Below are 26,566 nucleotides of genomic sequence, written 5' to 3' on the forward strand. Positions count from 1 at the left end.
GGTGCGAGCCGCGGCGGCGCCTGGCTGGTAGGCGGCGGGCGGGCGGTGCGCGCTCGTGCGGGGCGGCGCGGCGCGCGTGACGAGCGAGAAGGCGGGCGCGCGGGTCTGCCACAGGGCAACAAGTGAGGCGCTTCCCGTCCCCTCCAACGGCCGGCCCGCCTCGGGCTCCCGCCCCGGCTGCCGAAGCCCACAGCGCTTCATTTGGGGTTGTTTTTCTCCCCCTCCCTCCCCCGCATCCCTTCTCCTCGCTCCCAGCCCCCCTCCATCCGCCGGGCCGCCGCGGGCTCGCACCTCCGCCAGGGCGCGGCGCGGCCGGCCCTGAGGAGAGAGCGGCGGCGGCGGCGAGCGCCGTCCCGCGGGGAGGCGGTGGGACGGGACGAGCCCTCTGTGGCCGCCTCGGTGCCGCCCCGGCATCGCCCTCAGGTGCGGAGCCCCCGCCCGCTGCAGGGACTGGCGGAGCGCGGCGGCGGCATGGAGCCCCGCCGGGCGCTGGGGCCGTGGTAGGGCGGCAGGCCGGCTCCGGGGTGGGGAGGGACCCCCACCACGTACAGGCGGCCCGCGGCCGGACAAAAGCATGGTGGATGTGGAGGCGGCGGCAGGAAGAACCCCGGTGGAGACCCGCGGCAGCCTGGCAAGGTACGTGCGTGAGGAGGCTCGGCTGCCGCCCCCGCTAACGCTGCCTCCTCGGGGCGGTGGGCATCGGCGCTGCGAAGAGGGCTGAGGAGGGGCGGGGAAAAAAAATAATCATTTTTTAACTTAATTTTTACCTCCCCTTGTTTTCCAGATCATGAGGTTTTTCTTCCTCGTAGCCCCTAGCTTATTTGTGTACTGACAGCTACAAGCTGAAGTGGGGGGGGGGGGGGGGGCGAACGGTCGGAGACGCATATATTTATTTGGGATTTTGGGGGCTTCCCCCCCCCCCGAGGGGGGAGGTGACAGGCGGTGGAAAGGGTGGGGTTAAACCGCGCGGACGCGAAATCTACCCTGGCGCACAGGAGCATCGGCAGCCGGCACATGTTGCAACAAACTCGGTGAGAGGAAGGCAGAGGCGCAATCTGTTGGCATGGATGAAACTTAGGCCAGCTCAGCCGAGTTAAATGACCGTGTGTTTGTCATCGTGGGTTGTTTGTTTTTTTTTTTAAACGTGGGGAGGAGGAGTTGATGCTGAAACCGTGAGCTTTTTCCAGAGAAAACCTGAGGCGTAGGGTTGCTGCAGTGCTGGCTGCTGCTGCAATCCTCTCCTTGGCTGGAGGAGAGAAGCAGAGGGGAGGACGCGGGCACGGTAGCGCCCGTCGGGTTTTCTTCGGGGGTGGTGGCGGAGCTCGAAGACTCGCACAGCTCGGTGGATCAGCTAATTAGCAGGCTATAACCGAGTAGGTTAGTTGTTAATACCTGCGCAGCGTTAGGATTTTGATGTTACAGTATAGTGCTGAGGTGGTGGCTCTAAAGTATGGACTTTGGTGAACCTGAAAGGGGGAAAATGATAGATTTGCTAGAGTTGGCCTGAATATATGTGCTTCTTCACGAGATGATGCTTTTTAGTCCTTTAAACTTCCTGAGACATATTGTACCCCGCCAGGAGGGGACTTCAGGTTACTCGCTGTGATTGTGGCCAAACTGCAGCTCACAATTCATTAGTCATCCTGCAAAAATTTATGGTGAAAGTTACTTGAGTAATCCTTTAGTCCGACTTCCCAAAATGCTCAGTGCTGTTGGAGTTGATTATTAAACACTAACGTTTAGTTTTAACTGTGCAAATTAAGAGTTTACTTGGTTCGGTTGGGCTTTTTCTCCCTTTTTTTTTAAAATTATTTTGGACACAGAAAGTGGGTTTGGGCACAGAGGTATTTAATCTGGATGTGGAAGGATGCGTGCATAAAATTACATGCTAAATATATAATCTGAAAGTTGTTGAGGATACATGATTATAGCGTTCTCCTTTGAGGAAATTTCTGGTTAATTATTCCCCCCTGTCTTAGAGAGGCAGCCTCGAATTTAGGTCTCTTCTAAAGTTGCTTAAAACGGTTTCATGTTCTTCTTGCAGTTCCGCTTTTGCGTCAGATTTTGATGCTGTCACGGAGGGGTGTGTGTGCGGGTGGGGTGGGGGGAGCAGATGACACTCCGGTGAGTGGTACAGTTGGTGCTTTGTTCAGATGACGAGGCGAGGAACCAGCTGCTGGCAACGGCTACCTTGTCACCTTAGTGACCCAGCCTAATGCCTGTTGAAACCACCGGAGGAGTTGAATTAGCTCCGAATTATTACTAAATGCAGGGAGGAAACAAAACGGAGAATCAGCTTTTCTCGTTCAGCAGATAAAATTTCTAATGTTTTTTTTCTGGGGCCGTGAACAACTTGAAAAGATAATATACTCTTTAAAAAACAATATTGCAGTGGAGATAAATTAAAATACAGAATGTTGATCGCATACTTAAGAATATAATGCTATCGGTTAGAATAAAAATCTTTTGGCTTAAAGGAAACCCTGATTTTGCTGCTTGCTTTGAACGTGTGACTTTCTACCTGAGATGTGCAAGACTGTTGTACGGCTATAAGGAAGATGCAGACACTGCATAAAGTGATAAAAAATTAGAATTTAAGTAATTTTGTCATCTGTGAACTGGTTTTGCTTGGATTTTTGCTTGTTTCTTTTCCCCGTGTACTATAAATAGATGAGGAAAATCAAGGAAAATGAGGTACAGCAGCATAGTAACACTGCTGAAGGGACTTGTTTTGAAGGTCATGCATTAGATGACTGGAAGTGCTAGCTAGCCATCCGGTGCCCTGTCTCATAATAGATACAGCTCACTAATCTCCCTAGAGATTGTTCCTAATGAACACAATGTCACTGGTGGTCAAAAATTTTATTATTATTGCCTCTAAGCGCGTCCTAAATTTTTTTAATACTTCTGAGTAATGAAGATGCTGCTGAGGAGATCAGTATAGAAGTAGTGCTTGCTCAGAAAGGCTTTGATGAAAAATGAAAAGTGGATAAAGTGGTTTTGTATTCTGTGCTGACAAATATATACAATTGTCTGCATGAATAAGTTATACTGTGTATGGAGGAAAAAAATGTAGGATTTGAGTCTTCATCTTCTTGCCTACCCATCAGACTCCTTGGAGAATGAAGTCTTTCAGAGCAGTACTCCTCCATGGTGACTTATCAATGCCAACAGCCTTAGCAATTGTCATTTTACTGCCACCTGGTGCAGCTATTTTTTGTAGTGGGACTAGCTCTGGTAGTGATTTTTCCTGTTGGCTGTGTGAAACCACTTGAAGGAGAACAAATGGTGGTGATAAAAGACAGTCTATGTCAGTGCTGATTGTGTCGAAACATAGGATATAGTCATATGTCTCCTACCACAGCCAATATGGTCATTATCACAACAGTCAAGAAGCAGGGATGGCTTGTCACTCATACGTGTACTTGACTGACATCTGTATAGCCATGTTTCTCCAAATTAACTGCAGGAGAGCAAAAAGACTGAACAGTATCAATGAAAATCCTCAGCCAACTTCTTTGGTAACTTGTTCTTTTTCAGTAGATGACTTAATTTGACACGTATTTGTCAAAAATGATCTTGTAAAGTCTACTTCAGACAGCTTGTGAAACTTCACCAAGTTAGTTACTTGATGGGCTTTTTCTGTGTGCTGTCAGACTCATAGGTTTTGATGGAAAGTGACTGAGCAGCTCTGTCAGAAATGCAGCAAGGGTTGGTGTTCCAGATCTCTGTATTTTACTGGATTTGGTTATGTTTCCTGCTGTAAAAATCCCATTAATTTCTTCTTTTTCAGTTGAAGCATTTGCACTCTAAATAGTAGAGCCTGGTGGGTTTCTTGTAGGTTTGTCACATGCTTAAAGCTTCTTAAACTGTATAATTCTAAAACTTGCCAAGAATAGGCCAAAGGGCAGGTGGGGGGAAGCTATTGGCAAGAGTATACTTATTGGGGCAATGAGGTTTTAATAATCTGTTTTATTTAGCTTGATTGATGTGGTTTTGTAGAAAGCACAGAATATCGAAAAAAGATGTATTTCATTAAAATAATGAGCCTTTTTACATGTCTGGTTTTCATGTTAATGTTTCTGTAAGGCCATTAGGATTGATCACCTTCCAAAAGCCTGAAATAATCTTTGTCCCTTTCATAGGTTGTCAGTTTGGGATTTTTTTCCTAGTATGTCTATTTATTATATTTTCTATTACTATACAGTAGAAGTGCATAAGTAATTTTGAAGCAAGTAGGCATCCATTTGCTTTTCAAATTTAAACTTTTTAAAAATCTTTTTCAGGTATACCCAATTTTAATCCCTAATGGTTGTTTGGAAAATAACATTTTTGACCAAAGTGCTAACAATTAGTTTAGGAAGAAGGTGCAGTTGTTATGGTTGTGTGCATGAGAAATCACCAGATTAGTATTTAATGTATCTAGTGCGTTGTAGGCTATATTCAGACAAGTGCTTAACATGGTTTAGAGAAGAATTTGTGCCTGGGAGTGCAGTAAGCAACAATTACTAATGTAATCTCCCTGTTATGCCATGTTCTGACCTCACGAATACATATTTAGATGTTTTTATCAGTCTGCTACTACTTCACAGTTGCATTGCACAATCCTTATGTGCTTAAAAACCAGCAAAAAGTAACCAAGAAAAGATGATGATGATATAATGAAATACAGGCTCTTCCCATCATTTTAGTACAGAATGAACAAGTCACTAACTGAAAGTTGGGGAATAATTATCTTGGATCTGTTCAGACACATTTTGCTTTTTACATAGTAAGAACTGACAGGTATCTTGGGGCTTGATTCTGCACTTCTCGTATATCTTTTTCACCGATTTCATTGGGCCTTTCATGATTTAAAAGACGAGTAAGTAAGCCTTCCAAAGGTCATGTAAAACCCAGTGAAAAGACTGGATCATTAAAATGTCTTGTGATGAACTGTGCAAAAGAATTATTGAATTGATGTCTCATGAGAAGCAATTAGTATTTAAATAAGGAAAAGAGTCCCAGTGTGTGATGGGTGTGGTGCTGAGATTTTTAAAGGGAGAACTGATGAAACAATTTCATCAGCAGTTGGTTAAGAAAGCTTTGTTGTTTGAGAGAAATACAATAGTAAGAGCTGAAAAGCATTTAACTTGGAACTAGTTTTCTTCATCTTTGTAAATAACTTCTGAAATTTAGCAGCTGCTTCATCTGAAACTCAGGGAAGAGTTACTCTGAGAGTGGATTGACTAACTCAATTTGTAAGTCAGCTCTCTAAATCAAATGAGCAAGAAATCTTGATTTTTTTTTTTTTGGGTGGATGACTAATTTTATTATTTTTCTATAAAAGATTAATTCTCAATGGTTTATGAACCACTAAAAGATATGCTTATTTGTATGAAATTTACAGTGGCAGTGTGGTATTGGAAGTTGATGTGCCCCCCCAAGGTGTGTGTGCGATGCTCAGCTTCCTGCCACAGACACCTGCCACTCAGCCTGCACGGGGTTTCCTGCTGATAGCATCCTTCTGAAGGCTGCTGCAGTTTTGAGGCATAGCAGCTAGAGCAGCACTCCTGTCTGCACCCCCGGTCTGTTGTGCTGGCATAGCTGTTTGTGCAGCTGTGTTGTGAACTGAATTGAGGAACCAAGGGGGTTGAGAAATAACCTTTCTGTTTGCTTGTCCTTGGGGTTATACGTAACGTGAGCTATGCAAATATGGGAATTCATGGACTGGGGAAAGGTGGGATTTTTTAAATTCAGTTTAAGGAGTGGTGTGGCTGAATGTCAGGCTGTACCCTGAATTTAGTGCTGTTTTATCGTACTTGAGCAATGATATTTTTTAATCTGATATTTGAATGTTAGAAAATGGTAATGGAAGGCTGTCTTTGGGATGGAAAATGTTATTGCAAACTTATTGTTGATTTGCTTTTGAATAAAAACAATTAAAAGACATGCAAAACAGCTTGAAGTTGATTACTCAAATCATTCTCAAATGTAGTGGATACTTTGCATTGGTGTGCAGGTGTCCTGGTTTTGGCTGGGATAGAGTTAATTTTCTTCCCAGTAGCTGGTATAGTGCTGTGTTTTGGATTTAGCATGACAGTAATGTTGAGAACACACTGATGTTTCAGTTGTTGCTAAGTAGTGCTTATACTAGTCAAGAACTTTTCATCTTCCCCTGCTCTACCGGGGCACAGGAAGCTGGGAGGGGGCACAGCCAGGACAGCTGACCCAAACTGGCCAAAGGGCTATTCCATACTATATGGCATCATGCTCAGTATATAAACTGGGGGGAGTTGGCTGGGGGGCAGCGATCACTGCTCAGGGACTGGCTGGGCATTGGTCAGTGGGTGGTGAGCAATTGCATTGTGCATCACTTGTTTTGTATATTATTATAATTATTATCATTATTTTCTCTTCCTCTACAGTCCTATTAAGCTGTCTTTATCTCAACCCACAGGCTTTACTTTTTTTCCGATTGTCTCCCCCATCCCACCGGGCGGGGAGGGAGGGTGAGTGAGCAAGCGGCTGTGTGGTGCTTAGTTGCTGACTGGGTTTAAACCATGACAGCAAGTAACAGGTACAGAAGAAGTTCCTGCTTGGATTTAGAAGTCTCTAATCGGGTTAGGTGCTTATCTGCCATTAACAAAAATTGGAGTTAGCTGCCTAACCTGCTTAAAGATCTTTTACAAAATCCTCCTAGTACTTATATGCATCTTTAGCTGCCTAAAACTGCTGGAGAAATTGTTCCCTTTTCCTTAAACTTGATAGGCTAGAATGAGATCTGTAGCTTATGTTTTACAAGTTTGAAGGAGGAAAATGAACTTCCCTGCTTACAACTCCACTGATTTTCTGAACTTTAAATGAATTCTTCAGAAAGATGAAAAACTTTTTTTTCCTGCACTTGTTAATTACACTTGAAACCAAAACCAATTAAAGGTGAAAATCTTTTAATGTATTTGCATTTTAAAATGTAGGGTTTGCGTTCTTGAATATGTATTTAGTTCAGTACTGTAATTCAGAGGCAGAGCTCGGAATTCTGACCTGAATATTCACAGTATGAATTTGGTTTGAATTGACTTTTGTCTAACTGCATAGCGCTTGCAGGGAAATGTGTCTTGAGATGGCTGGGAAGGTTATCATTCCAGTTGTGTATCCCATCACCCAGCCACTGGCTGCAAAGGCAGCATCTCATGGGAGTCAAATTGAAAACCAGCGTCTGTTTACTTTTAAACCAAAGGCAGAATGGTCATCGGGGGCAGTAACCTCATCAGACATACCAAGTTTATAGCATCCTTGCTTTTGAAACATAGTTTCTAGTAGTTAACATGAGCAGGAAGACAAAGCAGAGGTAAAATATTGATGACTTGAAGTATGGTGCTTAAAGTATGGTTTTGTTAGTTGACTAAATAGTGAATGCTCTCTATGCAGACATAAAGGTGGTTGGAATATGGTTAAGGCAGTAGTAATTACTGGTTTTAAGAAAAAGCTGGAAGAGATGCCAGGAGGAGATGAGTTGTCTTGTTTGTGGAAATTATGGTTATCTGCATCTTGAATAGATATACTAAATCATCTTTTTTTATTTCAAATACAGCATAAAAGTAAGAAGTAAGACAGTGCCTCTCCAGCAAAATTTATCTTTTTAAATGTCCATTGCAAACCTGATGGATGCTTTCAACTTGTTACCCATTCTTCATTACCAGAACTAGCATTGATCCACATGCTAAATATCTGGGGGAAAAATAGTTCATTATCCACTTCCTTAGCTTTCAGGTAATTACGGAAAGATAACACTCGAGCAGACCACACTAGGAGTAGCAGAAATGGGTGGGTCATGCTACTTCAATAGCTAACCAACTGACTTGATTACAGAAAAAGTGTTAGAGAGATTCAAGCCCCGGGGTGTGTCTTGTTATGGTTGAGGTTGCTTAAAGGCTAGCTGCTTCTGGTGGACCAGTGCTGGTACTTGTCTGGCCCTGCCTGTGGAACCTCTGTGGATGAAGGTGGGAACAAGATCAGTAGTGTCAGGCTGCAGCGGCAATGTGCTGGTACATGAAAGCTTAAGCTGATTGAAAATGGGATCTGCTGTCATCTTGGCTTTGTGAGTCTTCCCTCTTCTGTACTGTTACTGGTGTTTGTGCAGCATAGCAGCAAGCAAATCTAGTGACGTGAGCCAGCTGAAAACTAATTGCTGCTTTATTGCTAGGTTCTTTATCGTCCTCTTTAGCTCTGTTGTGGTTTAACCCCAGTCGGCAACTAAGCACGGCATAGCCGCTTGCTCACTGCCCCCCTGGTGGGATGGAGGAGAGAACTGGAAGAGTAAAAGCAAGAAAACTTGTGGGTTGAGATAACAACAGTTTAATAGGGAAAGCAAAAGCTGCACACGCAAGCAAAACAAGGAATTCATTCACTCCTTCCCATTGGCAGGCAAGCGTTCAGCCATCTCCAGGAAAGCAGGGCTCCATCACGTGTAACGGTTCCTTGGGAAGACAAAATACCATCACTCCAAATGTCCCCCCTTCCTTCTTCTTCCTCCAGCTTTATATGCTGAGCATGACATCGTATGGTATGGAATAGCCCTTTGGTCAGCAGGGGCTGGCTGTCTCCCCTCCGAACTCCTTGTGCACCCCCAGCCTACTCGCTGGTGGGGTGGGGTGAGGAGCACAAAAGGCCTTGACTCTGTGTAAGCACTGCTTAGCAGCAAGAAAGACATCCCTGTATTATTAACACTTGTTTCCAGCACAAATCCAAAACATAGCCCCATACTGGCTACTGTGAAGAAAATTAACTCTACCCCAGCCAAAACCAGTGCAAGCTCCCTGAACTGACTCACCACAGTCAAATCAGTGGAAAGGTGGGATGGGACTGTGCAGTTTATAGGGGAAGGAATAAATTACAGGAATGTGTCAGCCATGACTGAAACTGTTTTAAACTGCCATGGAACTGTACCCCCTGATATGTGAATGACAATTAATTTTCTTCCAAGAAATATTTCTCTGCTGCCACTCAGTTAAACCTCTTCTCGATTCTTCATAATTTACTATTTGTTCAAGCTGAAGCCTTCTCAAAGGTACGTAAAAACTGAAGTTCATAAATCAGAAGCTGGCAGCTCTGGGTTATTCCTAGCAAATTGCACAATGTCATTACTCTAAAGCTTGAACTGACCTTAGAATGACACGTGATTTTTTTTTTTTTTTTTGTATACTGGATTGGGAAAAACAGGTCACTCGCTACCACAGGTCCTCAAATACTGAAGTATTAAACTTTAATATTAGTTTTTATAGCAAGTTAAGCTCTTACCCTTGGTTGTCAGTGTGAAATCTCAATTACTAAAAAAAAACCCCAAACCAACAGCCTGAACCCTTTTTACTCTTAAAGAAAGAAACTAAACTTTTTTTATCACAATTTATTTTGCACGTGCAGTTAGGAACAACTTCATAGATGTTTAGTGTGGCTGCAGGTATGCCAGCGTAGAATGGTAATATTAGCACAATGTACTAATTTATAGGGACACTGCCATGGTGTAAATTGCCTTGTGTAAGTGTGGTGTACATGTGGAGCTCTGTTGCTTTTTTATCCGTGTAGAAAATCATGACCAAACTCAAGTAGTTTATACCAGTAGAAAAATTGGTATATACATTAGACCTGGGATTCAGTTTACAGAAAACTTTTTGTAATGACCAGAGGGCTTTTCTTGCATATGCCTTGATCTTCTATAGGAACACTTGAAGCAACTCAAATATGAACTGAACATTCTTTCAACCAATCCAAGGATTTAATTTTAACGGGTAAAAAAAATATTTAGGCCTAACTTGCATTGGATTCAATAGGTACACAATATTTAAATATATTCTTAATTAAACCCGGAGCTTTTGTGAGAGACACTTATAATAACTTAAAATATATAGCCAGGGTTGGGGTGATCCAAGTGATTTTACTGGTAGCTGACTTTCTAATTACAAATGGATGAAAAAAGAGATCACTCTCCATTTGAAGGTTTTGTGACTTTATCAGTTTGATTTGGGGTTGGAAGTGTTCAGTTTGAGATAGTGGAGTATCTCTTTCATCTGTAAGTATTCTGTCAGGCAGGAATTTTGCATAAACTGGTTTTAATGAAGTTAAAGTTTTTATTGTTTTGAATTACTTTGTAAAGATAACTTGATGCAAACTTTGTGGGTGTTGCTGCAATATTTCTAAGCAGCAATATGAAGTCAACAAAACTTTAGTTTCATAGATTTAAGTAGCATACCTTAAAAGGTGACATTCTGGTAACATCTCTTTGCTGTTTGAGGAGCTAGAGGGAGGGAAGCACCTGGAATTAGTCAAAATGATGACAGGAAACATAGCAGTAGTATAAGTTAGTCTGAAGATCTTAGGATTTTGATATTCAGAACTTAACCATTCAGCAGTAAATGAAAGGACTGTTCAGTCTTAATACCACAGTTGGAAGCTGACGTCAGTAGTCTCAAGACAGCAGACAGGTAGGCTATTAGGGGTAGGGAGTTTTGGATTCTCATTATGCTTTTACAAACTTTAATGCAGCAGGGATTTCCCCACCTTTTTGTAGCAGCTTCTGGCAAGTTAACTTCTTGAGTTTAATCTTAACATAACTGCTTTGAGCAATGCCTTTAAATGTTGTGCGTTATCTGATTGCTTTGAGAAGCAGAGACTAAACCTGCTGACATTAGGTGGTAGTAGTCTGAGAAATTTAAATGTTTGTAGTGCTCACAGATCCCTTCAGATAGCTGTGGGGTCTGTCTGCATTGCACCTAGAGGAGTTGGCTTCAATGATAATCTGATTGTCTGCTGACAAGCTTGTAGGATGGTGTTCTTCCCTAATGAAGACTGACTCTTAATCCATGCGATTTGGAGTCTTGGTGAGACCTGGTGATGGAGTGTGATCAAATCTGGCTTATGCTGTAGAAGAGCCTTGTTGGAACACGTTCTCTCTGCTTGGTTGTGGTTGTGACTTGGATGAGGTTTGAGAGGCTGCAGGTGGAGTCTTGCATTGCTCTTTCACTTCAGAACTGTAGCTCATGTGGAGTGCACGGTGACTTTATTGTCTTTGTGCCTTCCTTCTATACTAATTGCACAGTTTTTTTTAAAGCAGCTGCCTAGAATATTTGGAGGTTGTCCTATGTATCATATGAAACAAATGAGATGGTATAACTAACACAATAAAGCCATTTGGTGTGTATTTACATGGTGCCAGATGACAGTCACTATCAGCCTGTGTGGAGAAAAATATTTACCTGTTCTGTAGTTAAAATAGTAACTTCTATTCTGTAAGCCAGCAGTGCTTCACGAAACCAGGCTGTGAGTTACAATTCTAGATTGTATTTAGAGAAAATGCCACGTATTTTACGTACCGCTGCATTTAAAATTCTATAAAGGATAAAGTTATGTTCTCTTGCATTTCTAAGATTCGTATGTTGTGTAACAACCTTCATGAGATGTTTTTATAAAATCATTTTTATTTATGAAGTAGTAAATGCAATGGTGAAGTTAATTTCCACCTTATGTGCTGTTTGAGGCTATTCCTTAGTTGCTGCATTCAATCCACCATAGGAAATGTAATCCAAATAGGCTTAGTGAAATGTCACCTTCATAATATGGTAGCTCCTATAAGAATGAAGGAGAAGGGACCTGTTCAGATATGGACTATTGCTTTAGTGCTCGATAAAGTCAGTCAAAGTTTAGAAATACATTCTTTCATTTTTACCGTACTTTTTCCTTGGCTGATGGCAAAAGTTCAGGTGGTTGAAAATAGTTTGTAGGCCTCATTTTAATGATTAAAACAAAATGCCTCGTCAGTACTACATTACAACATTTTAAAGGTTTTTATGCAAGCCAGTTAATTACCATTGGATTGAATAGTACATGTTAATTAGATCAGCTTGTCTTACTTAAATATATTAACCGTTAAAGAAAAAAATTAAATAAAATTTCTGTAGGATACTGGATTAAGTGCCACATGGAGTGAGATGTTTTCTGTGCGGGCAAGTTGCAACAGTTTATATATTTTCCTTTTTTTAACACCGTTTCAGTTGGAAACTAGGGTTTTTCACCCATCTGTGTGCGGACATATGTATATTCAGCATATATTTAGAAGCTGGGTCTAAGCTCTTATCCTTGTGACTGCAAATGTGATGTGCCAGATGAATTGAGAATGAACGGTGTAGTTATTTCCTGAAGTCTGTAGGTAGCTCCAGTGCTGCTGCTGCAGCAGAAGTTTTTATTGTAACTGGGGGGCTGCAATGTAGAACTCTCTGAAAACTACCAGTGAAGCTGAGAGGCATTATTTCAAAACAGGAACAAGAGTATATTTGAAAACCCTTCTGTAGGAATAGGCCTACAAAAGGGCTATCAGACAAGGAGGGACAATGGAGAGCTTTGTCACTGTGCCTAGGGTAACTTCAGTGCTTGAGATTTGGAGATAGTTGTCTTTCATGTCTTTCAAGAGGCTTCAATTCTTCCCGTACCAGTTTCAGACTTGAAAAGATAGTGTTGAGTTTGTAACCTATAAGATAAACCGGTGGTAGAGCGGACAAGGGCCCAAGTTTATTATTGTAGCTACTGTAAAGCTACTTTGTGAAGTGGCTGAGTGTATGGATGAGGGTTAGGGTGAGTGGAAGATGGTGAGTAACAAGGAAGCAGTGCCTTTAAGGCAAAGGGTGAGTTGAGCAGATGACCACAAAAATGCTTGTTTCATTGGAAGACTGGCAACTGTCTAACAATCCTCTTTCACACTGGCAGTTTCAGATTGATTTTAATATTTATGAGGATTTTACTACTTGTTTTCATCAGTCCATGTCAGAAGAGAGTGGCAGAATCCATCTGGAAAAGGAGTTGTGGCACGGCTAAGATAAGCGAAGTAACTTTTAAAGTGTAGCGCAAAACTGATTAAACCATCTATGATTCTGTGCAGTGTATGCTTCCTTCCCTTAAATTGTAGGGCATGGGCTTGGAGTAAGTTGGTCTCGGGTTAGTTAGGTGTAATACTAGGAACATTGAGGCTTCAGGTCCAGTTAATCTTTTTATCAGACAGCCAAAATAAGTGTTGATTAGTGATAATTTTAGTGGTAGAATTTGTGGGTGCTGGAAATGGAATTGAGGAGTGACCCATCCAACTTCATATGGGTCACAAGACAATGATGACTTTCCTGAAAAATTAAATGGCAAAAGCTGAGCATCATCCACCTGCCATGAGGGTCTTGGACAACCAGTTACATGTGTGGATGTTTTAAATGAGAAAGCTCTCTAAGCTAATAGGAATACCCTGAGATGTGTGCAGGAAAGAGTTCTTTCTCAAATTTTGTTGTTATTATGGAAGTAAGTCTCTCTCCTTATGTTTAGTGAGATTGAGTATGCTGTCTGGCTTGCGCCTTATACCAAGCCCCATTGATATATCGCTCTAAAAAAGTCTCCAAAAATTCTTATTTGTGAGCTTTAAGTACTAAATGCTTTTGTTGTTGTTGTTGCCACATCAAAAATGACCTAATGGAAGGGTGGGTGGGGAGACAAGGTTAGTCAGAGGTGCAAAATAGTTCCAGAAATAAAACAACTAGGACTTCTTATCGTGGCAAAGAAGGAACAGAGGACAGATAAATGTTTGTTATATAGCTGGTATGGCAAATGTACATAGAGAAAATAACTGCAATTTGTTTTGTTATGTTGTATTTTCCGAGGGTTCCTCTCTTGTGAGGTAATAGAAAGGCAAGTCATTCCAAGTTCTCATTGTGTGAAAAATTGATGAATCCATCACCAGTGGAATTCATAAAAGCTGAAAATATAAATGGGTTCAAAGAGGGATTGGACAAAGTGAGATTAGGTTCAATAACAGTAATTAAACATGGTTGAAATGCAGTTTCTGGCCCTCTAATACCTTACTACAGAAAACCAGGGGAGTATTACTAGAGAAATGCCTCACTGTACCGTTGTTTTTTTGGTGGGTTTTTTTTTGTTTTGCTTTTGGGTTTTGTTTGTTTGGGGGGTTTTTTTGAGCAAAATGTGCAAATGTGCTGAAGATAACTAGTGAGTAACAGAATGTGAAGTTAGATTGGCTTTTATTCAAACTCTTTATAGTTCTTTATGCCTCGAGCTGCATTTTAGGAAAATACAAGCACAACCTTCCCCAGTCTTGCTATTTACTTGGATCTTGAAGTTCCATGCCCCAGTTGCATTGGTGTCTTTTGGTATTAAAATATTGGAAGAGTAGAATTTCTCCCAAAACTAAATAATATGCTGGAAGATGGCTCAAAGCAGGTATATGCAATTAATTAAAATTAATGTTAAAATAAATATTAACTGCTCTGAATTTCATTGCACTTTTTGATGCTGTGTAGTGTGTTGTTATCTTGGTAATTTTCCTCCAACTGGAACATTGTTTCAGACTGTCTGTGGTATTTGAAGAACACAGAAAACATTCACTGTTGTTCAGTAACAGTGTCACAGGTAACCACTGTGACATGCTTCTGCAGAAATAGAACACTGATATCTGTTGAATATTTGCCAGTTCTTAAGAAGTTCTTAATTACTATTGTGTAAAAGTGGACTTGTGTAAAGTTCTGAGGGGAAAAAGAGATACGATTGTGTGTAGTTAGAAAAATAGTGTTAAAGTTCTTTAAAGTTGGAAATTGCACAGACTTTTTATAACAGCCTGGGGCTCTTAACAACATCTTCATGTTCTAAAACTGTGTGGTTGCTCAATCCAGGAATCTCTTTTGACTCACTGAACAGAACTGAGGTATTAGAGGAACTGATGCATCTCTCAGGAGGTTAGAGGGACTGCATATGGCTTGTGATGTGTTTAATAATAGTTTTAAAAATTATCTTCAGAACCATAGTGTCACTATTGCATGCACTATTGCTAGAACTACCAGAAGTTGTGCTGCATGTACAACTGCTATAAGGGATATCGAGCTTCAAAATGAAGTTACATGGTGAGATCCAAGTCTGCCATAGCTCCAGTAATAGCTAGCCTATGCAGAGACAAAGGTGGTAGTATGTGTTAGGTACCTAATTACAGCTTTGTTTTGCCAAATTCCTGATAGTTTAGTCCTGAACCAGTAGAGTGGTAGGTGTAATACCTGCAGGTAGTAAGGATTATCTTATCTTTTGTCAGTCCCAGTAAGTAAACAGACTTTTAATGCTTGGCTTTGGCAGTCAAATAATGTAGACAGGTTACTCGGCCTGCTTGGAAAATGCAGCATAACTCCTGTCCTCAGTAGAAGATACAAGTATTTGCAGTTAAAGGTCATGGCTTCTGTCAGACTTCAAGGAGGAGAAAAACTTAGATGTTTTACCTTGTGTCTGCATGATCTGTTCAAAGACTGGCATTATATGACTGTTTGCATGAGGGTATAATGTTGTTATTGCTATGATGCTAGATAGCCTCTTGTTAGATGGTGGAAGGGATTATGGATCCAGAACCAATGCTCAGTTCCTGGTGTGTTGTCATCGCTGCTGAAGAGGGGAGATCTGTCTGCTCCTCTACTCTCTGCTGTGTGCTTTCACTGTAGCTGCTCTGGTGCTTATCTGGTGTGCATCTCTGGTCATTGTTAGTTTTCTGCTGGGCTAGTGATGTGAACTGATTTACAGAGAGGTCTGGCAGAGCACCAGAGCCAGTGTGAGGGAGGGATTGGGCTTGAGTTCTTGGAGTCAGAAATGGAGGAGGAGAAAGTCTCCCATCAAAAGGAGGGGGTCAGGCAATTAGATCAGTTCAGCTGCTTGTGGATCCATAGCCTCAAACTGCTGCAAGAGGTGAGGGTTGAGACAGGTAGTCTGGTTAAACATTGTTTTTCTTGGGGTTGCGTGAGCGTGCCTAGGTTTTGTTTAGTGCCTTGAAGTACAGGTTTGCTATTATGGCTGCATCTGCTGTGGAGCACTTTGCTGGTGCAGGAATGCTCATGCAGGTATATGCAATGTGGGAAGGAACAGCACCTGAGGTAGTCTGCATCATGTTATCTGATCTTCCTTTCCCAGGGGAATTGTTAATTGTAAATGCTAAATATTCAAGCTGTTTTAAGGGAGTTCTGCTTTGGGTGGTTTGCTGGCTTGCTTAGCTGCAAATCTGTATGATACTCCGCTGCTGTTGAAACTGCTCTCTGGTAGTCACAGCTTACTTGTACTGCTGTTGAGCTTTCATGATGAGACTTGAGATTAATAAATACCATTCATAAGTAAAAGCATAAAGGAAGAATGTTTTAATAGCAAAGGACTGGTCTTGGAGAGAAGAAATTGATGTTTGGTATGTCTAGAAACACCATTTAAACTTATTTTTAAACAGAACTATAACCTTGAAAATGGCTCTTGTCTTACCTGTCTTTTGCTTCCTGAAACTTTCCTTCTTTATGTAATAAACAGGAATACTGTGTTTTCTTCATCTTGCTGGAAGAGTTTGTGGGTATGCCCATGCTGCGCAGTGGAATGCAGCACAGGTCACTGTGCTTCCACAGGTTACGCTGCCTTTTGAACTCAAGCTAACACCCTTGCACTGCTCAGAGTTGTGCTGTGTGAACCTACTTGCTGACCTGGAACTACTTTTAAAGATCCTTGCTGAGTATCATTGCGTTGCATTGTGCCCAGTGGCGTTTTTAATAAAATTTAGCCCTTTATTGGAAAGGGAAATGATGGAGCCTACCTGCAATAATAACAGGAATACCTTTTTAGGTGTTAAGTTTTAAATAGTCACCAGCAATCTGTCCACTTGCATAATTTATCATGGGCTTCAGTACTTAAGGGTAAGGAAGATGACTTTTCTGTCGGTAGTAAGACACATGAAGTAACAGTTGCTTTCCCTTTTGTAGCTCCCTTCTGAAGGCTTGTTCTTTGATTTCATTCTATAGGTATACTGTTATTGCATTGCGAGGGGGAGCTTGGGATGGATATTCATCTCTCTACAGAGACTGAGACAGTGTGTAAGAGTGCTGCAGAAGAAGCTTCAATGTACAACAATTGGGCATCTTAGTAAAAGGCGCTCCATTGGTTAGGAACTTAAACATCAATAAAAATCAACAAATGCGATCAATATTTGGTGTATGAATATATAGTTCTTTGATACTCCTGTTGCTAAACAGAAACCTAGAATAAAAGAAAGTTCTACTGATTTAGGAAAGTGGCATTCCTGAAGTTGTTTCATGATATCAGTAAGTAAGCAGTTAATCCTCTGGTATTTTAAACACTCAGTGGGTATTTTGTTGAATATAAGCAGAATGAAATAAGTTGGATACAAACTTGGTGTGACTTCTCAGGAAAGAGGGTTTTTTGTTGTTTCATTGGTAAAATTGGTAGGATTGACTGTCAAAATTTATCCATTTGCCACTTGCTTTCATGCTTACCAATGCCCTTTATGTTTTGATGACCTTTCCAAAAGAATATTTGCCTGTCCTACCTTGAAGGTTTTTACCACCTATGGTAACATCAACTCAAATGAAGTAGTGCCTTGCTTAAAAACTGTAGAAAGAGAAACTACTTCATAGTTCTGCGCAATGTCCAGTGTCTGCCAAAATCTGGATCTTGAAGCAAGTTCTAAGTCTTCAGAATTTCTGTTTGGATTGATTATAGGCTGCACTCAGTGACTGCAAATCTAGGTGTGTTTGTTTTGACATCTTGCTGTAGAGGACTGTTAAGTGCACCGTCTGAATCCACTGTGTTGCGTTGTCTCTCTCCTAGAGAGGATTGCTTTTTCTGAACTTCTAAATGTACTTTGCTTTTTTAGCCACTTCTTTGCAACATCTGCCTCTTTCTCTTGCCTTTTTGTCTCCTATAGCTAAATGTCAGTTAGAGATTTAAGCTTATTTTTGTGCATAGCAATGTCGTAGTAGCATCAGTTTTTAAAAAAAAAAAGTTAAAGCTGTCATCACGTCTTTCACATACTAACTTTGTGAAGTCATTACAGGAGATCAAGTGCTGTAGCAGGGCTAATCAGAATTCTTCTGCAGGATCCTAACTCCAATGTGAGAAGTTCAATCTGATGAATCACGTGTGTCCTTAGTTAGGGGCCGGTACACTTAGATGTACTTGTTCTTGGTTTTGACCTTGAGCTTGGCCTCCTCCAGATGTAATCCCTGTCTTTTGTCAGGGGGCATCACGGCCCCTGTTTGTGTAAATTCTTGCCTCCAGAAAAGAGTCTCTCTTGTATAATTAATTCCTGGAACTGGATGGGGTGTGCATAATCTCTGTTCAAGAAGCGTTTGGACAATGCTCTTGGATATATGGTTTAACTTTTAGGTTGCCCTGTGTGGAGTCAAGAGTTGGACTGGATCCTCATAGGTCCCTTCCAGCTCAGGAGAGTTGATACAGTGATTCTCATTTCATACCAACTCTTCTAGATTTCTGAATAGGTTCCTTGCAGGCATTTGGAATACATCCACTCTTGATATAAAGCATAAAAGAATACTGTTTAAAAACAACCTGTGAACAGTTTCTCACCATTTTGCATTAATGTTACTTGGACTTAAAGCTTTTGGGGCGTTTGGAATCTTTTCTTGTAGCTCATGGCTTCTTTGTAATACCTGTTTTCTTCTGTTGTGGTTCATCTTGTTTTATTGATTGCTGCCTGGTCCCACAGTGACGCTGTTTTTCTTCCCAGGTTCTGCTGGCTTGCCTTTTCTGTCCATCTCTTGATCCCAGTGCTGCTTTTGTGGTTCCATAAATCTGTTCCCTTCTATCAATACCTTAATTTTGACTGCAGTGAAGCGTAAGAGTGGAATGGAGCTGAAGAGGGCAACTCTCCCCTCCTCCCCCCATTTCTGCTGAATCCATCTTTCCAAATACTTTATCTGTAGCAGAACCTTGGTTTATCCAGAGTATGGTTAAAGTTAACCTTTTTTTTTTTTTCCTAGCCACATGGATATTTTCTAAAGGCCTTGAACAAATGGACTTTATGTATGCAGTGATACTGACACATAACTGCGCAGCTGGAAGTTGCATAAGCAGAAATGTGATGATTTATACAAACTTGAACTGATTACTAAAACAGCCTTCATATCAGTGTAGCTGAGAAGTTGAAAACAGGCATTGAAAAACTGTGTCAGGTCACCTTTGAGTGTAGGTAACTCTCTTCACCTTACCTGCTGAAATTGGAATAAATTTCTGCAGGATTTTCTGTTCCAGAGGTTCTGTGTGTACTGTGATTAGCTTTACCAATATATAGTATTTATTCTTGTGTTCTGCTTTGTCTCCTAGCTAGCTATGTGTTCTAGCCTTTTCTTTTTTAAAACCTAAAGCAACAGGAATTTTTAAAATAGAGTATTGCTTTGTACTGCTCATCTCAGTTCTTCAACAAAACTCATATAAAAATGCATCAGATAGATTTAAGTATGAAGCAGATCACTTTTAGTTTGTTTTTGGCTTCCCTAACAGATCTTCCATTCTCAGCAGTCAAAGGAGGCAGCTGGGAATTTTTGTAATATTAATGATGATAGAAGAAGCTATTACTGGAATAGGAGGAAGTTTTTGTGATCTGTCCAGATCTCTGTCACTAAGCTGTAAGTGGGAAATGGGCGCTGTCTTGGACTCTACGATGCTGCTCCTTAGCAAGTTGCCGAGTGCACAAAATCTCTGTTGTACTGACACTTTGGTCAATCACTGCAGTGTCAGCAAAGCAGATGAAGAAATGAGATTTGCCTTGAGACGTGGGCTGTGAGTGTTTACTTAAAAAACCAAACAAACAAAACCCACAAAGCGCCCCAAAATAAAACAAAAACCCCAACACCCTCACTAGCAACAACATTACAAATGCAACACTCCCCCTTGTGATGAGGGTTGTAATACTGTGTTTTGTGATTAAATCCAGTTTGCTTAATGTGGAATTGCCGACCTGGCATCCTTTTATCAATTCCTGTTTTCAGGTGTAATAATTAAAGCTAATACATATTAATTGCAAAATTGAGGATTCTATTTCAATTTATAGAAATAGCCTTTCTGAAGTTTGATTGTTTTCTATTTGTTTTTAGTTCAGGAACCTCGATCTAACTCTATGAATAAGTGTTTAATACAACCTGTCCTTGTCTGGTTTAGAAAAAGGACACTTTTTTTTAACAAAGCACACTTTATCCCTTTTTTACTTGGTGGCCCTTAGTATTGGTGTGATATTCTTAATGAGTTATATTCTTAACAAATTGATAAAAAACACTTGTAGATAGCTTTTGACTACAGAAGAGAATTCTTTTGTGCAAAATTGTGTGTGTGGGGGTGTTCATGTCTTAGAAAACTCTTATTTGTATTGATATTGAATGTCACTTATCTTTTCTCAGAATTTTTTCACCAATTAAGAAATTCACCAATTAATTTTATCACCAATATTGGGTAGCTTTTTAAAAAGGAGACTGAAAATTATACTGGAAGTATTTACATGTGGGACTGATAGCATTTGCTGTGCTTTATGTGATGGAACCAGTGTCATCTTGCCAGGCTGGTACTTTTTCTGATGAAAAGTTCTACCAAGTTTAACCGTAAACGGAGATTTTTCTGTGTAGGATCTGTCTCACTTCCTGCAGGGGATTGCAAGGCTACAAGTGAAAAACAGGAAGATTAAGGAGGATCTTGTAGTTACAGAATTTGAATGCTTACCCAAAAGACTTAGTGATTTCAAGGATTTTGTTAGGTGATTGAAAATAAAGGCTTCGCAAATGGTGTCTCATTGTGTTCAGAACAGTCTCGGGTCAAGCATCCAGATGACTTACAGAGGTGTTGAATACTCATAGCTTAGTAGCTGGGGGCTGTGAACAGATGAGCTGTGTAGTGCTACATATCCTGGAAAGTCAGGCTCCGGCCGAGCTCTTGACAATCCTGTGTCTGTTAGCTATTACTAGGGGGGGAGCTTCTCATCCCGTTGTCTTGGGAGTCCTGGGATCATAGGTCAAATACCACGTCATTTGTTGTTCTAGTGAGAAGTGCTATAGAGGACAGGGTAGATAAGCACTGATGTGCATGCTGAACTGCATGGAATAGTACAAAACACAGGACAGCTGCTTCTCCAGTATTTTTGTGTGTACTGAAAGGGAAGTGAAGAAAAATAGTATATAATGATCTGTTTTTAGTGGAAGCTGCTGTGGCAGTTGAAAGAGGAAGATAAAGTTTCTTTGAACTCTGTGTGGCCAACCAGTGCTTTCTAAAAGTTCAGCTGTTTAGCTTAAATGATGGCACTGACCACAAGTATGATTTTTGTCTTTGAGGTATAGAGGAAAACTACTTTAAAATTAGAACAGCAAACTTCATAGCTGGCTGAGAACAGGACATTAAGTAAAGTAGATCTGGCCTGAGTGTATACAAAGATAAATATGCAGATGGTGCATGAGGTCAAATGAAGGAAGAGTAGGGATTTTTCTCTGAGTAGTCCATTGTTTCTAGGAGTGGCTTTTTATTTCAATTCAAAAATACTGCCCACCCCCCCCTTTGGATTTAATGAGAATCCAGGGGCCAAATGAGGGGAAAAAAAAGATTACTGATTATTTACCTGCTGCTTTCTTACTAAATGTTGTGTTTAACTTGCTGAGGAGTAAAAGAAAGTAAGACTGGTCAAACTGTCAGACTGGTCAAAGAAGAGACCAAGGGTCAGTCTAGTTGAGGTGTCTGGTGATGGCTGGAAGTAAAATGAAAAGAAGAGCAAGTACAAGGTGTATTTCTCAAGTGTACCTTCCTGACTGCTGTTGCTCTGTGACTTCAGGACCTCCGAGGCAGCATTTACAGCCATTACGTATCTTTTATTTCATTAGATTTTTCTGGTCTTCCAATAATCATTTATATTCCTGGCAGTTGAAAGCGTCTTTGACAATGGGTTCTATATCTGACTTAAATGTAGTCTTACTAACTTTCTTATTAATTTTGAATTATTTTCTAATCTGACTTCCTGATTTAGAATGGCTTGTTAAATTTTGTGTAGCTTGTACATTGATGTCCTCCTGGGCTAGTAAACAATTTGATAAGCACTACTTTAGAGGAACACACTGTTTTCATGTTGCTCCTTGTACTGTGCACCTTTCATTCTGACAGCTGGGGAAGAAAGAGGGATTGATCCATTTTCTCTCTCAGTAAAAACTGGGGATGAGTCACAGAATAACCTTTGCTGCAACAGAGAGAGGTACACTTACTGTTCCTGGTCTTACATATATGGGAAACATCTCCTTCTTTTTTGATTTCTCTTAAGTTTCTTTTTCCTTCCTAGGAATAATTACACTTTCACTTTCTGTTGCCATTCATTTCCTTTTCCAGTTGGAGGGGAAAAAAAAAAAAATCAAAATTCATGTATTCAGATGTCTGCAGACATCTGAATACATGAATTTTGATTATTTACATCTGAATACCAGCAATGCAGCTAGCCAGTTCTGTCAGCCTCTGTCCCAAGGAACAGCCAAGTGAAATGGACAGAAATGAACTGTATGCTTTAAAATTCAGCTCTACCTATTATGTAGTTGGAAGGTATAAGAGTGCAAGTATAAAAGCTTGAAACTTAATTTAAAAATAACTGACCTTATCGTATAGCAATTTATTCTATACCCTTAAGTTCACCTTACTAGCAGAAAAAAAAGTTTCTCTGCGTGCCGTTGCCAAGCTGAGGGCTCAGATTCTAGTTATTATACAGTCAAGTGTTTCAAGACTTAAATGAGGAGCAAAAACTGCTGGCTAATTTAGATGCACTGTGAAATGCTGTGTAAAATTCCTAAGTAGCAAATGGAAATTTTACATTCTTACCAGCTTCTTGTCTGGTGATGAAACCCCAAAACCCTACTAGCTGTAGGTGTGCGTGTATTAGAGGTAGATTAGTTTTTGCTTTTTTGGGGGGTGTAGGTAATCTCTGTTTTTAGGCTACTAACTTGCACGTTCTTCATCTGGAAGTAGTTTGCATTTTTATGAGATCAAGGACTTGATAGGAAAAAGGCTAAAAATCTATCACTTTTTCTCTTTCCAGATATGAGAAATGAGTGTTGGACGCAGAAGATTAAAGCTGCTGGGAATTCTGATGATGGTAAACATTTTTATTTATGTGATTGTGGAAGTCTCAAAAAGTGGCAGCCAAGAGAAGAATGCAAAAGGCCGTGTTATTATACCACGCAGCAAATTCTGGAGAAAATATACTCCTCACAAAGCTTATTGGAACAAACAGCAACAGAAGCTTGAACTGCTGTACAACCCTATTCTGACCTTGCTTTCCAATATGACTGTGGAAGAGAACTTAGTTTCTAACTTGAGTGTTCTCAGTTCCTGTGACCCTGACCCGTGGGTATCTTCAGAGGTTAGTGACTTTGCAAACTTGCCAGACAGATTCAAAGACTTTCTACTTTATTTGAGATGTAGAAATTATTCATTGTTAATGGATCAGCCAAACAAGTGCAAACATAAACCTTTTCTGTTGCTGGCTATTAAGTCACTTACACCCCATTTTGATAGAAGGCAAGCAATTAGGGAATCCTGGGGCAAGGAAATAAAATCGGGGGATGTGACAGTCAAAAGGGTGTTCTTACTTGGACAGACCCCACCAGAGGATAATTTTCCTGATCTTTCAGACATGATAAAATTTGAGAGTGAAACCCACCAAGACATTCTCCTCTGGAACTACAGAGACACTTTCTTCAATTTAACTCTGAAAGAGGTGCTGTTTCTTAAGTGGGTCAGCAGCAGTTGTGCAGATGTCCAGTTTATTTTTAAGGGTGATGATGATGTTTTTGTGAATACCCATCAGATCCTGGATTACTTGAAGAGCTTATCAAAGGACAAAGCCAAAGACTTATTTATAGGTGATGTGATCAAAGATGCTGGACCTCATAGAGAAAAAAAATTGAAGTACTACATCCCAGAGAGTGTTTATGAAGGTTCGTATCCTCCATATGCAGGAGGCGGTGGGTTTCTGTACTCTGGTGATCTGGCATTAAGACTTAATAATGCGTCCGACCAGGTACTCCTTTACCCTATTGATGATGTTTATACTGGAATGTGCCTTCAGAAGCTTGGGCTTGCTCCGGAAAAACACAAAGGCTTCAAAACATTTGATATCGAAGAGAAATACAGAAATAACATATGTTCCTACACAAACTTAATGTTAGTACATAGTAGAAAACCTCAAGAAATGATTAAGATTTGGACACGCTTGCAAGATCCACACTTAAATTGTTAAAGTAATGTGCATAAGTGTCTTAAGTCCAAACAACTTTCCAGGTTTGGGTCTGACTTTCTTGGTGGACCATTGAAGCTCTGTTAATAGTTTAATTTTCTCTGGAAACTTTTTCCTATACTTTTGAAAATGAGAATAATACTAAAATTTGAGGGGATGGCTTGAAGACTTGGTCGTGACTTTTCCACTCTCCTGGTGGTCATTATGTTTCAATATTTGTCTTAATTTTTAAAAGGACTTCAAGGATATAACTAGCTGTCAGTGACTGGTTAGCTGTATTGGAAACAGGGATTGCCTACTACAATGCATCTTTCATTAATTGTGATGGTGGAAGACCATTTTTCCTTGAGCAGTGTTTGTGTGTGGAAACCACTGTAAATTGAAAATTCACAAATTGGAGGAATGCAGTTTTACTTTAAGTATGAAACACTCTTATGAGACTTTAACTATTGAATTATTTTGACTTATAGTTTCCAGTCTTTTTGCACCCCAGAACAATATTTTCTCCTTTACTTCTGATCTTTTGTGCAAAGCGTGCCTGCGTCTGAAAGATTTACCCTTTTACTAGATGATGCTTTTTTTACAAAAAAAGCATAATACTGTTTGAAATGCCCCATAAAAGAGCGGAAAAGGAAGAACAGATTTTGTTTGGGGCTGGGCAGTAGGTACAGTTAGGTCTGCCCCTTGCCCCAAGCTTATGTGAGGTAAAGCTGACTTGTTGCTCATGTTATTTATGTGAAAAGCTACTCTGGTCAGTCCTTGTTTTCCATTTTGGCACTAAATGTGATCAGGTAGCTTGATTTGATGCAAATAACTGAAATTGCACATTGCTTATGAGAGCATGGTTTGGATCTCCTGTAACGCTGTAACAAATCTAGAATTGCGCAGATCCTAAGAGTTTCGAATTTTGAAACAAACTTTGGAAGTCGCATGATGTCTCATGTAGAGTTAAACATGTTCTCAAAACTCAGATTTTCTTCTGTATTGCCACATCTTGCTTCTAAGAGTTATTCTAAATAGTGGTTGCTTCCTTTGTATATGTAGAAGTGCCTGTCTATTTATTGTTCAGATTGAAGACCAAAACGTTTTCTTAAATATATTTTGTGTAACATTTTATTTGTATAGTGTTGTCACTCAAATATTTAAATAGAGCATGATATTTTAAATCTGTGACGTGTAACATGCTAAATAAAACCTATTGTTATTTTTGAATTTGAAAAATAAAATGTGATTTAAATATTTCTTGTAATGCTTCATTTGAGACATGATGTTGACTTACAGAGCAGTTGCAGTCTGCTGTGTGGCATTCGGTAACAATGCCTTTCAGAAGTTCAGAAGCAAAAGGCTTTATTCGGCAACTTTCTCTAATGCTTATGTGGAAGACTATCAAGAAAATGTTGTTGCAGTTGTGCATGGATTTGTTAGATGCTGTAATAGATGGACAACTCTGGCAAAAAGCAAGGGAACCTTAATTGCCCCAGGAAAAATAGTACGTACACAAATAATTGCCTGTACAATAACACTGCTTGTACAATTGAAAGGAGTCAAGGAATGGATTGAATAGCTGGCACTTTAATTTTTGTTTGAAATAACTTGGCAGTTACAACTTTTTTTGGCTTCTTCACCTGGTTTCTTGTTCCTTCATTTACCTTGAACAGATGTGGTGCTTTTTTTTATTTGGGGAGAGGTGAGGTCTTCTGGTCTTCCACCTTTCTGTTCTGTAGATATTCACTGTCAACCCCCAGGATAGATTAAAGACAGACCGTGCTCTGGTATTGTGCCATGAGGTTTGGCCCCTGTGCCTTGTCATTACTCATGAGAAATTACACCTTTCTGGAAGAGCTGCAGGCTTTACTGTACATGTGTTACTTCCTACTCTGTTCTTCCTAGCCGTGTTAAGCATCCCGTTTCTTTCTAAATATTAGTGGGATTTTTGTCAAGAGTTTGGGACAAGTGAGAGAAAAGGAGTTATGCTGATGATGGGGAATGCAAGTAGAGATGTGATGTTAAGAGTCTTCATGGACTGGGGGGGCGGGGGGGGAGGAATTAATTCTTATGAGTAAGATGGGGTGGAGTGCACATGTGACACTAACTTGTTAGTAAAATGGGTGGGATTGGTGGAGTGCCAGCATTAATTATTTACTTTTTACCCTTCCTGTAACTATGAGATTAAAAACAGGCCTCTTGTATAGGACACAACTGAGAATAAGGAAAAACAAGCTGAGTGGTACTTGCCAAGGAGAAATGCTGTGAGAAAGCATCTACCTGCCTTCTGAAGTGAAGAGAAAGAGGGGAGAAGAAAAGACTGAGGGGGTAGCCCCAGTGGGCTAAATAGGTAAAAGGTACTGGAGAGGAAATTGGACAGACTAGTCTTGTTTACTCTGGGTGTGGAGAAGTACTGGTGACTGTACTGTCTGATTGGGTCTCCGGTCCACTCCCATGGAGAAAGAATTGTCTTGACAAAGAAGTGGGAGT

At 40.4% G+C, this 26,566-nt stretch overlaps 1 protein-coding gene across 3 annotated transcripts; it reads left to right on the forward strand.

The window, feature by feature from the left end:
- On the forward strand, positions 1-25,303 carry B3GNT2 (UDP-GlcNAc:betaGal beta-1,3-N-acetylglucosaminyltransferase 2). 3 transcript variants are annotated; one of them, XM_072857315.1, is made up of 2 exons: positions 1-636; positions 22,892-25,303. In XM_072857315.1, exon 2 carries the CDS (start codon positions 22,901-22,903, stop codon positions 24,092-24,094), a length of 1,194 nt encoding a protein of 397 aa, XP_072713416.1. In that variant the 5' UTR covers positions 1-636; positions 22,892-22,900; the 3' UTR covers positions 24,095-25,303. The 3 variants fall into 3 exon arrangements, with proteins under 3 accessions (XP_072713416.1, XP_072713417.1, XP_072713418.1); XM_072857316.1 differs by lacking the exon at positions 1-636 and adding an exon at positions 972-1,031; XM_072857317.1 differs by lacking the exon at positions 1-636 and adding an exon at positions 1,273-1,377.
- The last annotated feature ends 1,263 nt before the right edge of the window (positions 25,304-26,566 follow it).

This window comes from Ciconia boyciana, chromosome 3 (genome assembly GCF_034638445.1).
Source record: "Ciconia boyciana chromosome 3, ASM3463844v1, whole genome shotgun sequence".
NCBI classification, from domain to species: domain Eukaryota; kingdom Metazoa; phylum Chordata; class Aves; order Ciconiiformes; family Ciconiidae; genus Ciconia; species Ciconia boyciana.

Excerpts from the sequence above, each read along its gene's own strand:
- B3GNT2 (XM_072857315.1), top strand. The coding sequence starts at position 22,901 with ATGAGTGTTGGACGCAGAAGATTAAAGCTGCTGGGAATTCTGATGATG.